The 21,837-nt window shown below is 47.5% G+C and overlaps 2 protein-coding genes and 1 pseudogene across 3 annotated transcripts in view; 2 read left to right on the top strand and 1 right to left on the bottom strand.

Moving 5' to 3' along the window:
- Btbd6 (BTB domain containing 6) overlaps positions 1 to 1,954 on the top strand; it is a 2,403-nt gene extending 449 nt beyond the window's left edge. Inside the window, exons 2-4 of the mRNA XM_023705678.1 lie at positions 3 to 211; positions 283 to 401; positions 516 to 1,954. Coding sequence (XP_023561446.1) covers positions 3 to 211; positions 283 to 401; positions 516 to 1,548 — 1,361 coding nt within the window. The 3' untranslated portion in view covers positions 1,549 to 1,954. The remainder of the gene's footprint in view (positions 1 to 2; positions 212 to 282; positions 402 to 515) is intronic.
- Brf1 (BRF1, RNA polymerase III transcription initiation factor subunit) overlaps positions 1 to 21,837 on the bottom strand; it is a 78,272-nt gene that overhangs the window by 26,738 nt on the left and 29,697 nt on the right. For both annotated transcript variants that reach the window (XM_004645369.2, XM_023705676.1), the window contains exons 3-5: positions 18,560 to 18,733; positions 6,785 to 6,816; positions 2,778 to 2,850 (exon numbers count right to left, since the gene is read on the bottom strand). In XM_004645369.2, the coding sequence (XP_004645426.1) occupies positions 2,778 to 2,850; positions 6,785 to 6,816; positions 18,560 to 18,733 (279 nt within the window). The remainder of the gene's footprint in view (positions 1 to 2,777; positions 2,851 to 6,784; positions 6,817 to 18,559; positions 18,734 to 21,837) is intronic.
- Positions 11,966 to 12,165, top strand: LOC111813800 (annotated as a pseudogene).

Genomic DNA, 21,837 nt, shown 5'->3' with positions numbered 1-21,837 from the left:
GCGCAGCCCGCCGCGCCCCGCGCCCGCGCCGCCACAGCCCGCCCCCGCCCAGCCCGCTCCCGACAACAACAACGCCGAGAGCCCGCACTGGCAGGCCTTCCACCCCACGCTGCGCGAGCGGAACGCACTCATGTTCAACAACGAGCTCATGGCCGACGTCCACTTCGTCGTGGGGCCCCCCGGGGCGGCCCGGCGGGTGCCAGCCCACAAGGTGAGTAGTGACGCAGTTCCCGGGAGCCTGCAGGCACGCGCCACTACTCACAAGCTCTCTCTCGCCCACAGTACGTGCTAGCCGTCGGCAGCTCGGTCTTCTACGCTATGTTCTATGGGGACCTTGCGGAAGTCAAGTCCGAAATCCACATTCCGGACGTGGAGCCGGCCGCATTCCTGGTCCTGCTAAAGTGAGTGTTGCGCTGTAGCTGGGTGGGGGAGCATTCCTTCCTGCGGGCCCCTGCATCCCCCTGCAACCTGGGAGGGGCCACCCAGCAGTCCCCGATGGAGCCTTTGCCTTCCAGGTACATGTATAGTGACGAGATCGATCTAGAAGCCGACACGGTGCTGGCCACTCTGTATGCTGCCAAGAAATACATTGTACCAGCCCTGGCAAAAGCCTGCGTCAACTTTCTGGAGACAAGTCTAGAAGCCAAAAACGCCTGTGTGCTGTTGTCCCAGAGCCGGCTGTTTGAGGAGCCTGAGCTGACGCAGCGCTGCTGGGAGGTCATTGATGCACAGGCAGAGATGGCTCTGCGATCTGAAGGCTTCTGTGAGATTGACCGGCAGACACTGGAGATCATCGTGACCCGGGAGGCCCTCAACACCAAGGAGGCGGTGGTCTTCGAGGCTGTCCTGAACTGGGCTGAGGCCGAGTGCAAAAGGCAGGGCCTGCCGATCACTCCGCACAACAAGAGACACGTTTTAGGGCGAGCCCTCTATCTAGTCCGAATTCCAACCATGACTCTGGAAGAATTTGCCAACGGTGCTGCCCAATCGGACATCCTAACACTAGAGGAGACCCACAACATTTTCCTGTGGTACACTGCTGCCAACAAACCCCTCCTTGACTTTCCCCTGACCAAGAGGAAAGGCCTTGCCCCTCAGAGGTGCCACCGGTTCCAGTCTTCTGCCTACCGCAGCAACCAGTGGCGGTACCGTGGGCGCTGTGATAGCATCCAGTTTGCTGTAGACAGGAGGGTATTTATCGCTGGGCTGGGCCTGTATGGGTCTAGTTCTGGGAAGGCAGAATACAGTGTGAAGATTGAACTCAAGCGTCTGGGGATGGTCCTGGCTCAGAATCTGACCAAGTTTATGTCAGATGGATCCAGCAACACCTTCTCAGTCTGGTTTGAGCATCCAGTCCAGGTTGAGCAGGATACCTTCTACACAGCCAGCGCTGTGCTGGACGGCAGCGAGCTCAGCTACTTTGGGCAAGAGGGGATGACAGAAGTACAGTGCGGGAAAGTGGCCTTCCAGTTCCAGTGCTCCTCGGACAGCACCAACGGGACGGGGGTCCAGGGGGGGCAGATCCCAGAGCTCATCTTCTATGCGTGAGGCTGAGGGACCCAGGAGGGCCTAGCACATGGCCGTTTCTCCACCAGAAACTGCTCAGTAAGTGCAGGGGAGATGTGGGACTCTGCTATCTGCCTTACAGACATACTAAAGGCTTTCCTACTTATATCCGCTTGAGTCTGTGAGCAGGCACCTTTTCTGCACAAAGCCTGGAGGCTGAGCCTTGGTGTTTCCTGTTTAAGGGAGTTGGGACCCAACCCAGGCTCTGGATCCCGGCCCTGTGGCAATCAGGCTTTAGGCACCTGGATGTTCCTCCCAGCCTTTTGAACTCCAACTAGTTCCAAGCTTGCCTTGAGACCCTCCCTTCAAATCAAAATCACTGAAAAGTCACTTAAAATAGTTTACCTATTTAAGTGGATTTTCATAATAAAGGTTTTGCAAAACAAGATCCATGTATGGGTAAGTGGCTATAGGCTATACACTGGGGGCACCTTCTCCAAAGCTACTGTCATGAGAAGAAGGTATACAGCGCTGATCAGTTCTGAGTGGACAGAAAGCGACCACAGCCCAGGGAAGCCCCTCTGCCCTGTAGGCCCCTGCACCGCTCTGGGCTGTGGCTAGGTATATGTCCCCAAAGCATCACTGGTACATCAGTCTTGAAGGCTGAGGTACACTACAGATGAAAGATTCTCATGCCCCAAACCATCTTTCCAGGTGTGCACAGCATGGCTTTGCTTTATCCTGGAAAATCCCAATTTAATCTTCAGAGAAAGGGAAGGAGGATGACCACACAGGTAGTACAGCTGCACCACCTTGGCCCCAGGTGGTGCATCTTGACTACCAAGAGGACACATCCAGATGCTCATAGTCACCAGACCCTCTAGGCCAGCTACAGAAAGCTTTCTTACAAAACTCAAAGGGCTAAGGGGAGCACCCATGTCTAGAAGCCCTCTCTCATCCCTGACTGAGGAAGTCTCACCTTCCTCAAGGTGCCTGGTGTCTGCTTATGTACCTCAACCTCTTTTGAACAAGAAAGGCTCCCAAGTCCAAGTGCTATGCCTGGTTTCCCGTCTGTCCCTGGGTAGACACCTGCAATGGACCCTCTTGGTTTAGCACCAGAAATCAGGCCCCACCCACACAAGCCCCTGGCAGATTTGAGGGGTTTCTTGCCTTGGAGTCCTACACTTCAATATCCCATCTGTCCCATTCTCCAGCACCTTGGTGTACTGGTTTCTAAAGGCTAAATGGCACCCTGCCCTTGCCCCGCATACCTATAGCTGGTGCATTGATGCAGAGCTCCCTTGCTAGGAGCAGAAATGTCTTCCCCAGCACGTACACGTTCACCTGTGGTGGGAAGAACATAGCCAGAAATGCATTGGTGTTTAAGGAAATGTTTCCCTTTTTTCTTTTGTTTGTTGAGCTGGTGGGGATGGAACCTAGGGACTTAGGCATGCCAGGCAAGCACTGTGCTTCTAAGCTACATCCCTAGCACCTATTTTCCCTCCACAAAGTGCCTGTTTGACCCAAGAGTCAAAGCCCATGCTGGCCTGTGCAATACCCCGCTCCTAGAGTGTGGCCTTCTCCACTGACCCAAAGTCAGGCACCCACTACCTTCCAGGCCACACTGCTTGCACTCAGCTGCACTGCCTCACCACTGCTCCATTTGCTTAGAGACCCTGCCTGAAGGGAACCTGTCAGGTGTGATCATGCTTTGCACATGATGCTTGATTCAAAACCAAGTAAGGGGGCCAGCCAAATAGCTCAGCAGATTAAAACACCTGCAAGCAGGCGCAGGAGCCGGGGTTCAATCTCTAGTCCTGCCGTGCCGGCCCACCCCCAAGACTGGGTGTGGTGGCATATGCCTGTAATCCTAGCATTTGGGAGGCTGTAAACAGGAGAATCACTAAGAGTCTGACTTAGCAGTGAAACCCTGAATACCCTGTGGACCCTTCCCTAAAACACAGGAAAACGCAAACAAACAAAAAAAGACCTGCTTGCTTGGCCCTAACACCACCAGCTCATGGCTTTGTGGGCCAAACTGTTTTTCCACTGTTCCCATTACAAGCTCCCATCAGTCACCTCTTTTCATTGCCACAGGGATAAGAGGAGGTGCTCAGCCCTATGACTCAGCTGTCAATCTGTGGTGAGTGCTTGTGTGCACAACTCCAGGCATAGCTTAGCACCTCAATGCAGTCCCATGGAGCCCGGTGCTGACCAGAGCTACAGGTGGCAGGGAGGATGCTTCTGAGGGGTCAGGGTAGATGTAGGACCAGCAATCTAACCAGGCAGCTTGGACAGAAGGCAGGGCTGGGAGTCCCCAGAGCACTCTGGCTTTATTCATCCCAGGCCTGTTACTTGGACTTCCAGGCCTCACAGTGACTGGTCTGGCCCCTTAACTCTGGCTTCTCCAAAGAAAATTTGCTTGAGCAAACCTGGACTATGGGCCCTTGGCCAGGCTTCCTTTTTCTGGCATGAAAGTAGCACTTAGGTCCCTGCAGACATGAAAGGGGAATGAGGCCTAAGAGATGACAGTCTTAGAGGCAGGAGTTGGAGGGAATGCTTGAGACCTGTTAGCTCATGGAGCCCACTAGGTGGGAGAGCTGAGACAAAGACTGCATATCCAGGCAGCAGACTATCCCCTCAGCTCACAATGGGTGCACTTTCTGTCTTTGAGGGTCCCTAAGGGCTGCATCCTAAGGCCTAGTGGCTCACAGAGTATGGTTTCTTAAGGGGTTCCTGCTTGTGAGTTTCCAGGAGTCACCGAGGTCTGTGTGCCAAACTGGATGGTATGTGTAAGCATGTAGTGTGAGCATGTAGGTATGTATATGTGACATAAGTGTGCATAGTGTGTTCAGGCCTGCAGTTATGCGGTGTATGGTATGTGCATGTGTATGGTGTCTTAAGTGGAAAAGCATGCAGTGTGAGCACAGTCATCCCAGGACTCCAGTCAGGTCCCTGGGTCGTGGCTCTTCTGACCCCATCTGTGTTTAGGCCACTGTGGCAGCTACTGGGATGGACAGGTCCCACTGGAAGGCTGGGTTGGGCCTTTGTCTGCCCACGTTAGACTCCTTGGCACCTTAACCTTGAGTCTTAGATACAGGATTAGATAATGAGCCCTCAGCACTACAGAAAGAGTTCTATAACAGACTTTAAATGGAAAACCAAAGTTGTAAAAAGTTATGTGTATAAAAATACAACTCAGGCCAGGGAGATGGCTCAGTGGAATAAGCGCTTCCTTGGCAAGCGCAAGGGTCTGAGTTCAATCCCCAGTTCCACCAAAAAAACCCAATAAAAATACAACTCTTTCCAAAGATAACTTTTTTCCCCTAGATAGGTCTTACTGTGCTACACAGGCTAGCCTTGAACTCAGGCTGAAGTGATCCTCACTTCAGACTCCTCTTAGTGAGGACTAGAGGCACATACTACTGTACCTGGCTTCAAGAGGTACCAATGCCTACAAGTGCTGTTTATCATAAATGGTCCAAATAGCAGTGTGAGGCCAGCACTGCTCCCTGAGGGCAGGTGGCCAGGGCTGGCCCATACTCCCATTTGTCCAAGAAGGGCATTGCATTCTGCATACAGGCTGCCTTTGTGGGCCTTGGGTTTCCCCTCTAGGGTGCTGTGTACCCAGACAGGTAGGCAACCTTGTGTCTGCCGCAAGGCAGGAATCAAACGGCCTTCCAGGTGGGCCTGCTGGAGGACCCAGACAACAGGCTAGACAAGACTATAGAGCACTTCTTGCATAGGGATGGCACATGCTTCTCCACCCTGCTAATGCCAGCTGGAGGGTGGCAGACTTGATCTCAATATTGAGAGATGGTTAACTCTGGGATATGTGTGAATCAAGAACTAAGCCTAAACTCAGGGTATCTCCTCCAATTCAATCTTTTACTTATTTCCTCACAGCAGTCAGCCTTTTTGGAAGGTAGACCAGGATGAGGTCCTAGAGGGTGAGAGCATGCACCATACACAGGTCCCAAGAAAGTCAGGGCTCTTCCTGCGTCCCCATGGATATCTCAGGAACAAAGGAACCAGTTGTGAACCCTTCTAGGGAGGAGTCAGCTTTGCCTGGTCCTCACCTGCTAGCTCCTCCAATCCTAGTTGCTGGCGTGACTCAGCCTCCCACAGGCACCAAGCCCTGACACTCAGCTATGCCCCACTAGCTAGTGTCAGAGGTCCACCCTGACTGTGTGGCTCTGCCTGCCTGGCATGGGGTCCTCAGCCCTTGGCCACCTTCTGCGCAGGCACCATAGCTGGCTTCTGTTTCCAAAGCTGTGATGCTGCAGCTGACTGCTGCATCCTACTCTGCCTCCAAGTGCAGCACAAGCCACTTGCTGTGGCCTGGCCCAGGCTGAGGCCCTAGCTCCAGCATGTCTTTCTGGGAAGTCACCAGTTTGAAGATGGGGTCACATGACCTTGCCCTGAACTGAGTGCAACACATTTGGAATGTGAGGTCACTAAGTGATCATAATTCCAACAGATCATTTTTAGCTTCACAAAATATTTCAGAATAACTGCTGGTAGGTGCCATTTATAAAGACAACTGTAAAGCCAAAAATACAGGGCACCATGTGAGCCAGGGAGACTGTTAGTAGATATGGTTCTGGAGGCACCAAGGCCCAGGCACCAGAGGTGACATCCTGGCTGGTGGCATCCCAAGACCCTGAGGACCTGTCAGATCTGGACAGAAGACTTCATTTCAGGGTGAAATTCATCCCATTTTCACACTAGTCAACTTGGTTTTCAATGGTGTTTCTCTTTCCTAGTCCTTAGTGATCAATCACAGTGGGCCTTAAGGCCTGTCTACAACCCACGCTGAGGACTTGAGTCAGCCCCCATTTAGCCCCCCAATGCTGTCCATGGGAACATAGTGCAAAGTCTGACCTCCTTTCCTGCCCACGAGTGTCACTGGTTGGGTTTTCTCACAACATTCATTTGTTTGGAAATACAATAGAAAGTGCTTTTCCTGAACCCAGAAAACATGACTATGAACAGAGAGTATGCTTTTTCTACAGTTTAAAATGCCTATGGGGGTCCATTTTCCCTTTTCCTTTTAAAGTCTTCCCTTTATCCATGACAAAGTTCAATGGGTTTTTCATGTGCTTCCAAAGCTGGCCTTTGGAGCTATAGGTAGCAGCAGGACTATGAGCACATGGGGAATGGCCTTTCGGAGCCCTGGTACATCTAAACACATGCCATGTAAGCAGTTCTCTCCATAAAGGGGGGTCTTCCCAGCCATTCCTCAGATGAGGAATCCCTAGGAAGCAAAGTAACTTACCTGAAGCAGGTCGCTGAGGTCAAGGAGCATGTCTGCAGCCAGGGTTAAGAAGCATCCTCACCCACAAGAGCTGAGTCACACCTGCTGCCCTCAAGTTGGCACTAATCAGTAAATACAGGCTACCTGAACTCAATGTGGGACTTAATGCCTGGCCAGGAGTTTTTGTCCCCTAGACAGTGGTTGGGGTTGTGGGGGTGGGGCAGATGCTCTGAAGAGAGAACTAGGATAGGGACTGCAAGAGATGCTGGGAGCCACGCTGGGGAACCAAACACAGATCCTTGATGCATGTGATCCTTCAGAAGCACAGGGCTCCACAGACTACCACTGGCCGGTCCACTATTGCCTATCACATGCAGGCTCCACTCCTCAAGTTCTTGCGGAGGACCTGCCCAGCACAAGGCCGTGTCCCGAAACAACCCACACAGACTATTGGAGAGGGACCCCAAGCCTGGAGGAGTGGTGTAAGTGTGTGTCCAGCAGTCAGTACTAGTGCTGTGCTCAAGGGCGCAGCTGAAAGGACTCTAGGGTTGGACCTGGTCTCATCCTCAAGACAAGCACACAGTATCAAGGACGTATGCGAAGTAAATCCAAACTCAGATGGTACAAACAATAGAAGACAGGTCCTTGGTAGGGCAGCTGCTTTTCAGTGAAGTTCATCCAAATGAACACCACTGGCTGGAAAGGTCACTCAGTGCTAACTGTGCTTAGCAAGTACAAGGCCCGGGTTCTACCTCAGCATCACATTAAAAAAAGTGATGGTCTGCTGCTGGCTTAAGAAGTTAAAACCAGCCCAGAGCAGGTGTGACCAGGTGTGAGATGAAGCCCTGTGACCTAGACATGCAAGGAGAAGGAAAGCACACAAAGCTCCAATCCAAGTCACAGGCAGCACCGCCTCAGTGCCACATCCTTGGAGAAAGAGACATCATTTCTCTATCCCACAGTACCAGCTGCATCAGGGAGGAAGCAACAGAGAGACAACTAATGAGAGGAAGTGAAAGTGAGGAAGGCAGAAATCAATGACAAAGAAGCAAGACAACAGAAACAAAAAGGCAAAAGGGCCATGCTAGGTGGCTTGACTCTGTGACACTCTGGAAGGAAAAAACAAAACTGTGAAGGTAGGAAAAAGATCAGCAGAGGCCACTGCCTAGAGGGAAGAGGGGTAATGAGGTTTAGGCTAAGACAACTGTGCAGTGTGGAAGTGGATAAGGCTCACACACATCTGTCCCAACCACAGCATGTGCGTCTTAGCAGTGACCCTCACATACTCCACGGCTGGCTGATGTGCTAGTGCCGGCTGTCCCACTGTGAGACAACCACATGGACATGGAGGCTCGCAGCAACCACCTATCGGCTAGAGGGCAGGTTAGGGTGTGGTGGCACACACCTGTAATCTCAGCACTCTGGAGACTAAGGTGGGAGGATCACCAGGAGTTTGAGTGCAGGCTGGGCTTCACAATGAAGGCCAGCTTGAACTATACAGCAAGATACTGTCTCAAAAAAAAAAGTAAACAAAGGCCAAAAAACAGGGCAAAACATGTGAACAGAAATTTCAGTGACACAGTAGCTAACACACATGAAATGAGCTGAACTACATTAGTCACCACAAAACCAAACAGACAAGAACAAGAACACAGATGCCACAGCCAAACACACGGCCACAGTACCCAAGCACAGCCACAGGAGGACAGCCTGGAGGTTCTCACTTAACTGAATATGTACCCACCCCAGCCCAGTGACTCCATTCCCAGCCTTTACCCAAGAGAAGCAACAACATATGTCCACAGGGAGACTTGCCCAAGATGCTCTTGGCAGTTTCAGTCATAATGGCTCACACTAGAGAAGAAGCCCATCACGAAAGGATCAGTCTGGTGTGTGTGTGACAGTGCTCAGCATGCGAAGAAACGCAGGGCAACACAGACCAAGCCAAGGCACAGACACCTACAGAAAAACAGCTCCGGCTAAGTGATCCACTCACAGGATGGCCTAGAAGACAGCAGTCTAGGGCAAAAAGACGTAAGTGTGGCTCTCTATATGGGACAGGGCAAAGTCTAAGGAACACCCTGAGTGCTGGCTTTGCTCTGTTCTCCATGGATTACTGGATGACAGATGTATGCATTTGTCAGAATTTATCCAATACTATGATAAAAACCTGGGAGCTGGGTGGCAATGCACCCATGTAATCCCAGGGTATTCCAGGAGGGTGAGACTGGAGGATTCCAAGTTCAAGCCCAGCCTGGGCAACTTAGCAGCTTAGACCTATCTCAGAATAAATAGGCTGGAATGTATCTCACTGCAAAGACCCTAAGTTCAATCTCCAGTACTGAAGAGAAAAATGATCCAGATGCAGTGGCATGTGCCTATAATTCTATCACTCTGGGAGGCTGAGGCAGGAGAACTACAAGTTTTAACCCAGCCTGCGGGAACTTGGTAACTTAAGTGGCTTGTTTCAAAATAAAAGACAAACATATGCAAATAATAATTTTTATTTTTTATTTTATTTTTTTGAGACAAGGTCTTGTTATGTAGTTCAGCCTGGCCTTGAACTCACTATGTAGCAATCCTCTTGACTCAGCCATGCATGACCCATCACACTTGGCTAAAAACAATCTTAAAAAAAACCTGTGTTTCATCCTAGGCCAAGTTTTACCTCCAAAAAGAGTGATAAATAATGAACCTAAGCAAGCTAATCACCTCTTTCTGCAGGGCTAGGGGAAGGGCAGAGGCAACTTACTTTGAACACATAACAGGATGAGCGATCATGGCAAAGTGAAGGCTTCAACATTCATAGAAAACATAATTACTTCAACTCTGAGATGCTTGAAAATTTTCATAATAAATCATGGGAGAATATGTGTGTTATTTTTTTAGAAGACTGACTTAAACTGTTAACCTAGTTAAATAGATATCACGCCACCCATGGGTCTGACAGAGTCTGTACATGGTCCCCTAAGTGGGGACGGAGGAGTGGAGCCTCTCCTTGCTAAGAAGCCCAGCCAACGAGCATTCATCACTGTCTACCACACCCCCTACTGATTCCCTCTTGCTCAGTTGTTCACAGCCCTGCCCACAGCACCATCCAGGGCAGGGCTCTCTAAGTGACAACCAGGCAAAAGCTCCAGCACTCAGCAACCTGGCCTGTACTTGCTATGCCAAAAGCCACTACCATGGTGCCATAGAGCCTCTCAACACCCACTGCCATCCAACACTGACAACACACAGCACTGATACCTGCTGTGGACACAACAAGCTAACAGCTACTAGCTACACAGCCCTGGGCCCTGCTCCCTGAAAACATGCCCGGGAGGCACTGAAGCCATCTCTTCCCCAGTTTCCTGAAGGGGTAACTAAGGCTTAAAAGCAAGGTCTACCCCAGAGGTAGAGCCAGAACTAAAACCAGAGGGCCTGGCTAATGTTTCTGCTCTTGATCCAGCAAAGGATGAAGTCAAACAGCCTCCAAGAAGCAAAAAATTGTCCTTGGCAGTGTCTGAACAACCTATGAAGAACCTGTCCACCTTCCTCAGCCACCTTTCTTTTCATAGAAAGGCTGATGCCCATTCCTACGTGTGACCTACAGCAGCCCAAACAAGTAGTTTGCTGTTCTGGAGTTATTGGGTAACTCTGAGGACATTCTCAAAGGTAATCTCAAGGGATTACTCTAGAAATTGAAAATAAAAAGAAAACTACAAAGGCCAGTCAGATAGTTTAGCGGACTAAAGTGCCTGCTTAGGCAAAGCACAGCAACCAGGGTTTGATCCCTGCTGTGCTGTGCCTGGCCAGGCCCGGCCAGTGGCCCATGTCTGCCCCTACCCCTGGGGTGTGCTGAGACAGTGACTGAGACTGGATGTGGTGGCACAAGCCTGTAATCCCAGAAATTGGGAGGCTGAAAACAGGATTACTACAAGTCTGAAATACATAGTGAGACTCTGTAGACTCTGTACTAAATACATTTAAAAAAGAAAACCAGAAAATCCCCCATTATTTTCAAAACAAGCCATATACTTCTAAATGCCCCATGGACTCAAGGAAAAATATTATAAATAAGAAAATTTTCTTTTTTTTTTTTTAATTTTATTTATTTATTTATTTATTTAGTGTGTATATGGCCTGCTCAGCCCACCAGGGGGCGGGGCTGGCTGGTATGTGGTGCTGGGGGATTGAACCGCAGTCCCTGTGCTTTGCTTAGCTTAGCTTGTTCTAAGTAGGTGCTTTAGGACCACTGAGCCATCTCACCAGCCCCAAGAAAATTTTCTGAAGTACATAGTAACAAAAATATATTCTAAAACTATGATACAACCAAATTTATCCTCTCAAATGTTTACATTAAGAAAATCAATGGGGGTGAAGAAAAAAAAAAAAAAAAAGAATGGAAAAGAAAAAAAATGGAGATCCGACATCTTGACTGGACTGTAGTGGTGGCCACTGCTCTCTAGGCTCCATGATGCCACCCAAAGACGACAAGAAGAAAGATGCTGGAAAGTCGGCCAAGAAAGACAAAGACCCAGTGAACAAATCTGGGTGGGTGCAAAGCTAAAAAAGAAGAAGTGGTCCAAATGCAAAGTTCGGGACAAGCTCAACAACCTGGTCTGTTTTGATAAAGCTACTTACAACGAACTCTGTATGGAAGTTCCTAACTATAAACTTGTAACACCTACTATGGTCTCTGAGAGACCAAAGATCTGTGGGTCACTGGCCAGAGCAGCCCTTCAAGAGCTTCTTAGTAAAGGGCCTATCAAGCTGGTCTCAAAGCATAGAGCTCAAGGTATACTAGAAATACCAAGGGCGGAAATGCCCTGCCGCTGGTGAAGATGCATGATGAATAGGTTCAACCAGGTGTACATTTGGAAAAAATAAAATTTTATTACAAAAAAAAAAAAAGAAAAAATGGAAACGAAGCTTGTGTAAATGTGGGGGGGAGGATGGAATGGAGGGAAAATGGTTAAAAAAAAGAATTAAGATATATTATGTACAGGTACAAATCCCTATGGATGAATGTGATCAATATGTATGACAAATATGTATTAATTAAAAAGCTTAGTCAGGGGCCGGCAAGATGGCTCAGTGGAATAAGTGCTTCCCCGGCAAGCGCAAGGGCCTGAGTTCAATCCCCGGTTCCGCAAAAAAAAAAAAAAAAAGAATAAATAAGCCTAGTTGTCACTGGCTTCTGAGCTCGGCTCTGGAGGGTGTGTGGACACCATGTCCGACCACAAAGGTGGCAAGAAGTCCCTAAAGCAGCCCAAGAAACAGGCCAACGTGATGGACAAAGAAGACAGAGCGTTCAAACAGGAGCAGAAGAATTAAGGAGAATTGAGGAGCTAAAAACAAAGGCCACGGGAAAGGGCCCCCTGGCCACAGATGGAACTAAGAAATCTGACAAAAAGTAAACTGTTCCTTGTGTGTACGATGATGGTGACCCTGGATTCCATTCCTATCTGGATGCCCTGCCATAGCATCTCTTGACACCTGTAACTACAATAAAGTGTGTGCTTGGAGTCTGTTGTACATGTAAGAATAAAATTTTGTTTAAAAATAAAGAACCTACAAAATATTTTGAATAAAAGGAAAAATCAGAAAAACAAAATCAAGGATATAAGTATCTGTCTCAAGATGGAAAAATATAAATCTAAAAATAATAGAAATAAGAAATAATGACATTTTCGCATAGAAATAATGAAGTTTCAACATAGAAATAATAGAAAACAAAAAGTTTGAGCATATAACACAGAAATACAAAGCAGCCAAAGTCTGGCTCTCCTGGCACTGGTGCAGGGAGGAGACAGACACGGACCCTTCCATGGCTGGGGTTGCGGGGCGCACAGCAGCCTGGGAGCGTCTCCAGACAAGTGCGAGCTCCAGCACACTTGCGAGATCCAGGTACACAGAGTCCACGACAAGCACACACAGATGGAAGCTCGATCCGTAGCTTGTTCAGGCCAGTGACTTCAGAGGTTTTCCAGTGTAAACGCACATACAGGCTTTACTAAAATTCTGTAAACAGATCAAAACCACAGACTTACACATGCTAATGTGTGGACTGTATGGCATGTGAACTACATCTAATTAAACCTGCTATTGCCAGGTGTGGTGGTGCACACCTATAATCCCAGCACTCAGGAGGCTGAGGCAGAGTTTGAAGCCAGACTAAGCTACAAAGTGAGTTCAAGACCAGGCTGAAATTCATAGCAAAATCCAGCCTCAAAAAGAACCTCCCACTACAAAAAAAGCTAGTATGAGAAGAAAAAAAAAAAAAAAAAAAAAGATAAAACAAAACATGTTACAAGAAAAAATTGGTAAGAAAATGGATAACCTCTTACCAAGATGGATCAAAGAGAAAAAAAATGCAAATACAAAATTTCCAACAGGACACATAAAAGAAGGGATACCTCTATAATTGTTTCACGTAGTTTAAAAACACATTAAGGGAATATTAAGAATAATTTCAGGCAATATATTTGGTAGCTGTTATGACGTCAATGAAGCCTTTCAAAATTTTGAAAGAACCTGGCCAGTCTTACATTTGTAAGGAAAACAAAGGCCTCGTCAGTTCACTGTCATTCTTCACCAACATTACAGAACAAACAGTCTTGTTCAGGCTCAGATGGCCCAGAGGCCAGAACACAAGAGGGTTCTTCCTATAACACCTCTGGCACCAACATACCTATGAAACTCAGCCTGGAGAAAGGCTTTAAAACAAAGAAAAGCACAGGCTAATTACACAACTTGCTACACAAAATACTAGCAGACAGAACTCAGCAATGACAAAAAGGGTAATATGTCATGACCAAAGCGTAGGTGTCCAAAGCAGGCTTTACCTTCAAATAGTAGTTAATGTCATTTACAGTCCTTTCCACAGTTGGGGGCAGGGAGGATAAAAGTCTATACCTTTTATGATAAAAATCCTTGGAAAATTAAGGGAAAAAATAACGCCCTTACTGCGATAAAGAGTCACCTATAAGGGCCAGGGAGATGGGTCAGCAGAATAACTGCTTGCCTGGCAAGCACAAGGTCCTGAGTTCAATCCCTGGTACCACGGAAAAAAAAAAAAGGAAAAAAAAAGTCATCTACAAAAATCCTACTGCAAAAAATCTCATAGTGGGAAGCAGAAAGCTCTGCTCTGGAGACTGGGCAGCAGCCACAGATGTCTCCCCTTACTACATCTGGCAGTCACAGGCAGCAAAAGACAAGAAAAACAGAAAACAGCCACATGGACTTGCAAGGAAGAACTAAAAATGGCTTTACCAGTGGCAGATACAGCTATTATAAAAATAGTTTTAATTGGATCACATCTAATAAATCCTTATTCTCAGACTTAGTTAGGTCACGTAGCAGACAAAGACATGTAAGCTGTACAAATACACCAAAGAGAAGATTCTGGGAAAACAGGTAACTATTAAATGAGTCTTCCTAAATCCTGGGAAGCCAAAAAAACTAAAAATAACATAGACAGAAAAAGAGATAAGAGAAAGATTGGGGAGACAACAAGTACAGATGAAATAGATTTCTTGGGACAGAAATTGTGAACCCTGGATCCCAGGCCATGCACATGAGGGAGGGACTTCTTCGAGTTAGGAATAAAGTCACACAGCTTCTCCACTGGAGGGTACCTGTCTCTGTACAGACACGACTGTTCCAAGAGTCTCTCTCTCTCTGGCCCAGAAGTAAATTAATTTCTTATACTGTATGCTTAAAAACATACTCTAGGGCCTGCCAGATAGCTCAGCGGACTAAAGCGCCTGTTTAGGCAGAGTGCAGCGGCCAGGGTTCGATCCCCAGTGTGCCATGCCTCGATCTCTGGCATGCAATGCCAGCCCCGCCCCCGGGGCATGCTGAGATGGTGCACCTGTAATCCCAGTGCTTGGGAGGCTGAAAACAGGAGGATCACTGAGTCCGATCTACATACCGAGATCCTGTAGACCCTGTCCTAAATACAAAAAACAAAAAACTATCAGACTCGTAGTGATTCTGTTTTCAGCCTCCCTAGTACTGGGATTACAGGTGTGCCACCATGCCCAGTCTCAACTGCCATCTCAGCATGCTCTGGGGGGTGGGGCTGGCATGGCATGCCGGGGATCGAACCCTGGCCACTGCACTCTGCCTAAACAGGTGCTTTACTCCACTTAGCTATCTAGCTGGCCCTTAAAAGCTCAAATAAAATTAACCCCTAATTTTATTTATTTATTTTATTTTTATTTATTTATTTTTTTGGTAGTACTAGGGAACTCAGGGCCTTGTGAAGGCTAGGCAAATATTCTACCGTTGAGCAGTATCCCCAGCCCAATACTTAAATTCTGTACTATTACTGGATATACTAACACACATACACTCACATACACACATACACACACAAAACCAACACAAACTTCCATTATACTTCTATACACTAGCACAAAAGATACTATTCCATGTGCTCAAAACATTAAATACTTAAGAATAAACCTAAGAAAGGTTTATTCTTCTGCCATAAGCTCGCCCCCCCGACAGAAGATAAAGAAGTCAGTGGTCCCAGGAGTACCATTCCCACGGCTGTCGAACACCACATATGGGGAGTTCTTTCCACATCAGCCTTCCAGAGGTATGAAGAGAAAACTTCTTAAAAGAGGGTGCAAACCACTTTACTTTTTTCTTTGGTATCAGTAATCAAACTCAGGTCCTTAGCACTTGCAGGCAGTTGCTTGTGTCACTAAGCTACGTCCTTGGCCTACCACTTCACTGTCTTTGAGGAGGCAGTGGGAACAGGGAGAAGTGGGTTAGTGAGTCTGGCAGCAGCAGAATAAGCAGTTTCCCTTTCATCCTAAGCTGAAGCAGGGCACAGGACACCTGGAACCTGACAGAAATGCAGACTCTGGAAGCTGCCACGACACATGCATCAGAAAAGACACTGGCCCAATGTTCAATGCTGCAAGACACCGCCCAAAGGGTCTGCCCCAGCACCATTAGGAGTGAACGTGGAAGCCAGTTGGCCACGGCAAGCCCTTTAAGCAATGACCTGGGACCCTGGGGGCCCTGCCCTTGGGCACCCAGCTGCAGGGTAGCTTCTGGCCTGGGCCCTCACCTAAGCTACCTACCTGCCTTACCATCCTAAGACCGTCACGTACATGCTGGCCTGCTCAAGCTCAGCTGGATCCAAATAATTCCACAAACTTAAAAACATGGCTATAGGCATGGTCAACGTATCTAAAAGTATATTTTTATTGTTTGTTTGTTTGTTTGTTTTTTGCGGAACTGGGGATTGAACTCAGGCCCTTGTGCTTGCCAGGGAAGCGCTTATTTCACTGAGTCATCTCCCTGGCCCTCTAAAAGTATATTTTGATTTAGTATATTTTTATGCTTTTGGCCTGTCAACATGGCTGTTAATCTGTGTTTATGATAATTAACTTAATAAAGCTATGAGGGAAATAAATAATATTTGATGCTAAAAAAGAAAAAAAATGGGGGTAGAGAGGAAGGGGGGAAGAGCTGAGACGTTGTGTACTGCACCAGTTCCCCACAGTGAATGCAATCATGTGCTACAAACATGTACTAATAAAAATAATTTTTTAAAAAGTCATTGAATTCCTGCCATTGCCAGTCCTATGGATGACCCACTACTATTATGGACTACTGGACCATATTGGATTGTTTTTGCTGAGTTCACGCACCTACAATATTTAAATGGCAATGGAATACCCATCTCTGACAAAACTAAACAAAAAAAGGAGATACAAAGGAAGGACCATTTTGTATCTGTACATACAAAATAGTTAGGGTAGATATACAGCTACGTTCTCTTATTTCAATGAGCAGAAAGATTTGTAGTAATAGTGTTTGGACAGGACATCATCATGTCTGCATCTTGTATTATGAATAGCCACTAAGAAGATAACAGTATGCAATGTATTAATTATTGAAACTGTCCTATTAATCGGTTTTGAAACTGTCTCATTGCTGTTTCTCAATAAAATTAATTTTTTAAAAAAGGCATTAAATTCAATTGAAACTAAAAAGTAAACTCTACAAATCATTATTTAAAAATAAAACTTTTGGCTGGGGAGATAGCTCAGTGGTCTAAGTGCCTGCCCGGCTAGCACAAGGACCCAAGTTTGATCCCCAGTACCACAAGCTATCCCAGCCCCAGAACCCCCGGCATACCATGCCAACCCCAAAACTGGGCATGGTGGTGCATACCTGTAATCCCAGTGCTAGGGAGGCTGAGACAGGAGGATCACTATGAATCCAAACTGTGCGGTGAGACCTTGTATCAAATAAACAAATATTGCAGATGAGAGCACCCCCCCACACATACAAATGAAAGTTGCAGTAACATCAGAAAGTTACAGTCACAGAAAGTTGCAATAACCTGTAAACACCAGTGTACAAGCCCTATGTAAATGCAGCTCTTGTTTCTCTTGTACATAGGCCCAGGAGGGTCAGGTGATAGCTGGTAATTTTGGAAGCAGTACCTCTTCTCCCCCCAGCAGCAGGAGGATATAGCAGTGTTGCACTCCCAAGCCCCATTTTATCACCTTGCTCAGAAATTCCCACTACTAGAGTAATGGGAATGCTCCTGCTATAAGGCATCTGTTGTGACCCAGGAGACAACACAACCCATACTGATCAGCCTCCAATCCAGGTTTGAGGATGTCTACACAGGAGGTCTTCCTTCCTGGGAGCCCCAGTCTCCTGTAAACTCAGGAGGCAGAACTAGATGGTCCGTGCGCTCTGCCATGTTACCAAGGATCCCCACCCACAGACAGGGCCTACAGTGTGACATCTACAGTGGGCTCCAAGGACAAAAAAAATGGCACAGGGACATCTGGCAGCAGAAGGGATGTGGTGGGACAGCCACGTGGTAGGCTCCATTCCAAGTCTATGTTGGGGCTGCACAAATGTTTGCACTGCCCCTGACATGATAAATTTCACACTTTTCAAAGGACATTTAAACAAAAGACTGAGATCTAGGGTCACCAAGCAGGAAGAAGGTCCCATGTCTCATAGCAGACTACTGGCCATCTGCCAGTACTAAATTCTCTCTCATAGGATGAGCACATCCAGGGGAAACACAATGGTCACACACCAAGGGCCAAGGCTTAGAAGGGCACCAACATGGGTGGAGAATACTACAGTAAGAAGGCTCTGGGCAACACCATGCAGCCTTAAGGCAGATGTGCAACTGAAATCTGTGTTCTACTATATGTTTACAACTGTTTACACTTCACAGCAGCAGCCCCTGTTCTCAGGAAGCCTTAGAAGACATCCCACAAAAGCAAAAAGGGAGGGGCCAGAAGCCCCACAGCAACATGGCAAAGAACTCCAAAGGACATGGGTACAGATGGGGTTGAGCAGACTAGAAAACACCAGGAGGTTTCTTCAGCAGAACACAAGGCAAAGTTCCTGATGCACATGCACATGTGCACAGCTCATGCACAGAGCACAGGCAACATGAAGCGGAACTGAGGCCAGCAGACACTTCCAGCAGTACCCTTCCTACTGTGTTCTCCAGAGCTGCAAGGACACAGGCTTGGCCTGGCTATGCCAGCGTTGGCAGCAGCACCCCAAATCCTCAAAGCAGAGACGATGCTGAAAACAGTCTGCAAGGGTGTTAGCCCAAGGCCAGAAAGAAAATTCAATGCCCAGTTCTGGGGTCCAGCAGAACCTGCTTGTGGATGCCCAGCTTTCCAGTCCCTCCAGGTGGCATGGAGACTGGCAATTCATTAATGGAGGCACCTGTTAACTGAAGATAAGCACCAGGTCCCTGCAACTACCGAGTCCCACTTGGGGGAACCAGACAGCAAAGGATACGTGGTGTGCCTTCTGTACGACACACTAGGTAGAGGCAGGCGGCAATCACATGGGCCATCTTGCGCCCGCGGGTGAGGCTCTTGTTTGCAGCCATCTTGAAGAAGATGAAGGCAGTGTCAAGGCAGTGCTGGTTCAGCTGCAGCTGGCTCCCCAGGTGGTGGATGTGACGCCTCCCTAGAACACAGAACAGAGGGACTTAAGGGACTTAGCAAGCTGCTGCGGCCTAGTCGCAACTGTTAAAAAGAGCAACAAGTGACCATCTCAGCAACTGACCAGCCCAAGCCAGCCTTCCCCAAGAGCCAGCTACCTAGCTAGAGGAAAGGACAGCCTCACACCTGCAATAGGGGGAGGACCACAGCACGGCCCCAAAAACACCAGGTGAATTTGAGGGTGCTAGGTCTTTCTAGCACCTGCACGGTGCCTAGGTGGCTAGGATGGCCACATCTGTGTCCATACACCGTCTCGGAGCAAGATCTTCCAAAATGCTATAGGACAAGAAGCAGCACCAAGAGAGAGCAGAGAAGCTGGGCAGAGAGAGATGGAAACCTATAGTCCCAGAACTCCGGGAGGCTGAGGCAGTAGGACCATAAATTCAAACCCAGCCAGGGTATAAGTTGGCTACTCAGTGAGATCTTATCACAAAATAAAAAACAATTTTAAAAAAAGGGGAGCTTTGGGGAGAGACAGGGGCAGAGGGTTCTGAAAAGGCTTCTTGATTTAAAAAAAAAAAAATGTATTTAGTATAGGGTCTACATGGTCTCACTAAGTAGACTGGACACATGATTCTGCTTTCAGCCCTCCAAGTGCTGGGATTACAGGTGAGCACCACGACACCCAGTCTCACTGTCTCAGCGTGCCCTGGGGTGGGGCCGGCACGGCACACTGGAGATTAAACCCAGGGCGCTGCATTCTGCTTAAGCAGGTGCTTTAATTCACTAAGCTATCTGGCCATCCCTTGGTTTTTTTATTTGGCACAGGGTCTCGCTATGCAGCTCAGACTCATAGTGATCCTCCTGTCTCAGCCTCCACTGTACTGAGATTAGAGGTGCTGGTGGTGGTTGGCACAGCATGTCCAAGGTTCAGCATGCATGGCATGCGGTACCGGGGATCAAACTGGGTCCCTGCACTTGCTGCAGGTGCTTAGACCTCTAAGCTACCTCCTCAGCCCCAGGCTTCTTGATTGTGGCATATATGCCCAGCGGCATGTGACTGACTGACTTGATTCCTGTTGCAAAGTAGCTAAAAGAACATATCCTTTTGGGTGAAGCCAAAATGTAGACTTAAAAGCGCAGAATACATCACAAGCCACACTGGTTCCACTCCCAGGCGCACTGAGCAGCCACGGAGACTGGGCGTGGTGGTGCATGCCTGTAATCCCAGTGCTGGAGAGGCTGAAAATAGAAGGATCACTAGGAATCTGTGCTGCATAGTGACACCGTGCACCAAAAACATAAAAAAGAAAGAACAAGCAGAGTAGACCACATGAAGGGAGATAGCAGATTAGAGCTAGCAGCACCCATAAATTGGTTGGAGGCCTATTATAGAGATCCACAGTGCTTGGGATTGATGCTATCATGCTGAGAGCAACAGAACATAACCAGACCCAAAGACACAACACAGCAACATGGACATGATGCAAGAAACCTGCACCGTAGCCACAACGCCTCCCCACCCTGACTCTCAATACATGATGCCAGAAAGCTAGGCAACAGGCTGCCTCCAAAACCCTGAACTCAGGGCCAGGGAGATGGCTCAGTGGAATAAGCGCTTGCATGGCAAGCACAGGGGCCTGAGTTCAATCCCTGGTTCTGCCAAAAAATTAAAAATTAAAAAAAAAATTATAAACAAACAAACCAACCCTGAACTCTCACAGCTGACTCAAGGGCACTGAAGAAGAGGATGACCTAGGCCAAGAACTAAAAAACCAAACAGGGGCTGGTGAGATGGCTCAGTGGTCTAAAGCACCTACTTAGAACAAGCTTAGCAAAGCATCAGGGACCGCAGTTCAATCCCCCAGCACCACATGCCAGCCAGCCCCGCCCCCTGGTGGGCTGAGCTGCCCCCCCCTCTCTCTTTCTCAAATAAATAAAATAAAATAAATAAATAAATAAAATTTAAAAAAAAAAGAAAGAGTTACTCTTTAAAAAAAAAAAAAAAAAAAAAAGAACAAGCTTAGCAAAGCACAGGGACCGCGGTTCAATCCCCCAGCACCACATGCCAGCCAGCCCCGCCCCCTGGTGGGCTGAGCTGGCCACACACACACACACACACACACACACAAATTTAAAAAATAAATAAAAAATAAAAAACCAAACGGTGAAAACACTTGGAGAGATCTAAAAAAGAGAAAAGAAACATAAACAAATCCCTTAGTTGTCTACTGAGCTCAGAGACCATTTAAATAAGCAGATGAAGGATTTTATCTATAAAATGTTTAACGAGCTTAAAGACAAAACAAACAATAAACTGAGTAAAACAAGATAATATAACATATGAATAACCATTTGGTAAATAATTAGAAACTGTTGGGGTAAAAAACAAAACAGAAATACAAGATACCTAAAATTCAATGGAAAGCATGGGTGACAGGTTTGAGCAACATGAGAACAAGGTTAGAAAACAAAGTGGATGGAGCAGATCATAAATTCAAGATACTCAAGGGCCAAGGACATAGCTCAGCAGCACAAGTGCCTGCCTGGCAAGTGTAAGGTCCTGAGTTCTATGTCTGTTTTGTTTTTTTTTTGTTGTTGTTGTTATTGTTGTTGTTGTTTGGGGTTTTTTTTGGCAGTACTGGGGATTGGACTCAGGCCCTTGCGCATGCCAGGCAAGCACTTACTCTACTGAGCCATCTCCCCGGCCCCATGAGTTCTATCTCTGGTACTGCAATCAATCAATCAATAAATATCTCAAGACACCACAGAAGCTGGAACTAAGAGCACTAGATGGCTCAGAAACAACCAATATTAAAATTACATCAGTAAAAGAAAAATTTGAAAGTGATTCAAAAGGTATAAAAATGTACTCATTGAAATCATAACCGAGGGGCCAGGGAGATGGCTCAGTGGAATAAGCGCTTGCATGGCAAGCACAGGGACTGGGGTTCGATCCCTGGCACCACACGCTGCAGCCACTGAGACTGGATGTGGTGGTGCTTGCCTGTAATTTCAGCACTGGGGAGGCTGAAAACAGGAAGATCATTTTGAGTCTGAGCTTCATAGCAAGACCCTATATGAAATAATTTTTAAAAAGAAGAGGAAGAGGAGGAGGAGGAGGAGGAG

The sequence above is a fragment of the Octodon degus genome, unplaced genomic scaffold (assembly GCF_000260255.1).
Source record: "Octodon degus isolate 3935 unplaced genomic scaffold, OctDeg1.0 scaffold00226, whole genome shotgun sequence".
Classification (NCBI taxonomy): Eukaryota; Metazoa; Chordata; class Mammalia; order Rodentia; family Octodontidae; genus Octodon; species Octodon degus.
The sequence above is the reverse complement of the archived record's forward strand: the minus strand, read 5'-3'. Positions and strand labels throughout refer to the sequence as shown.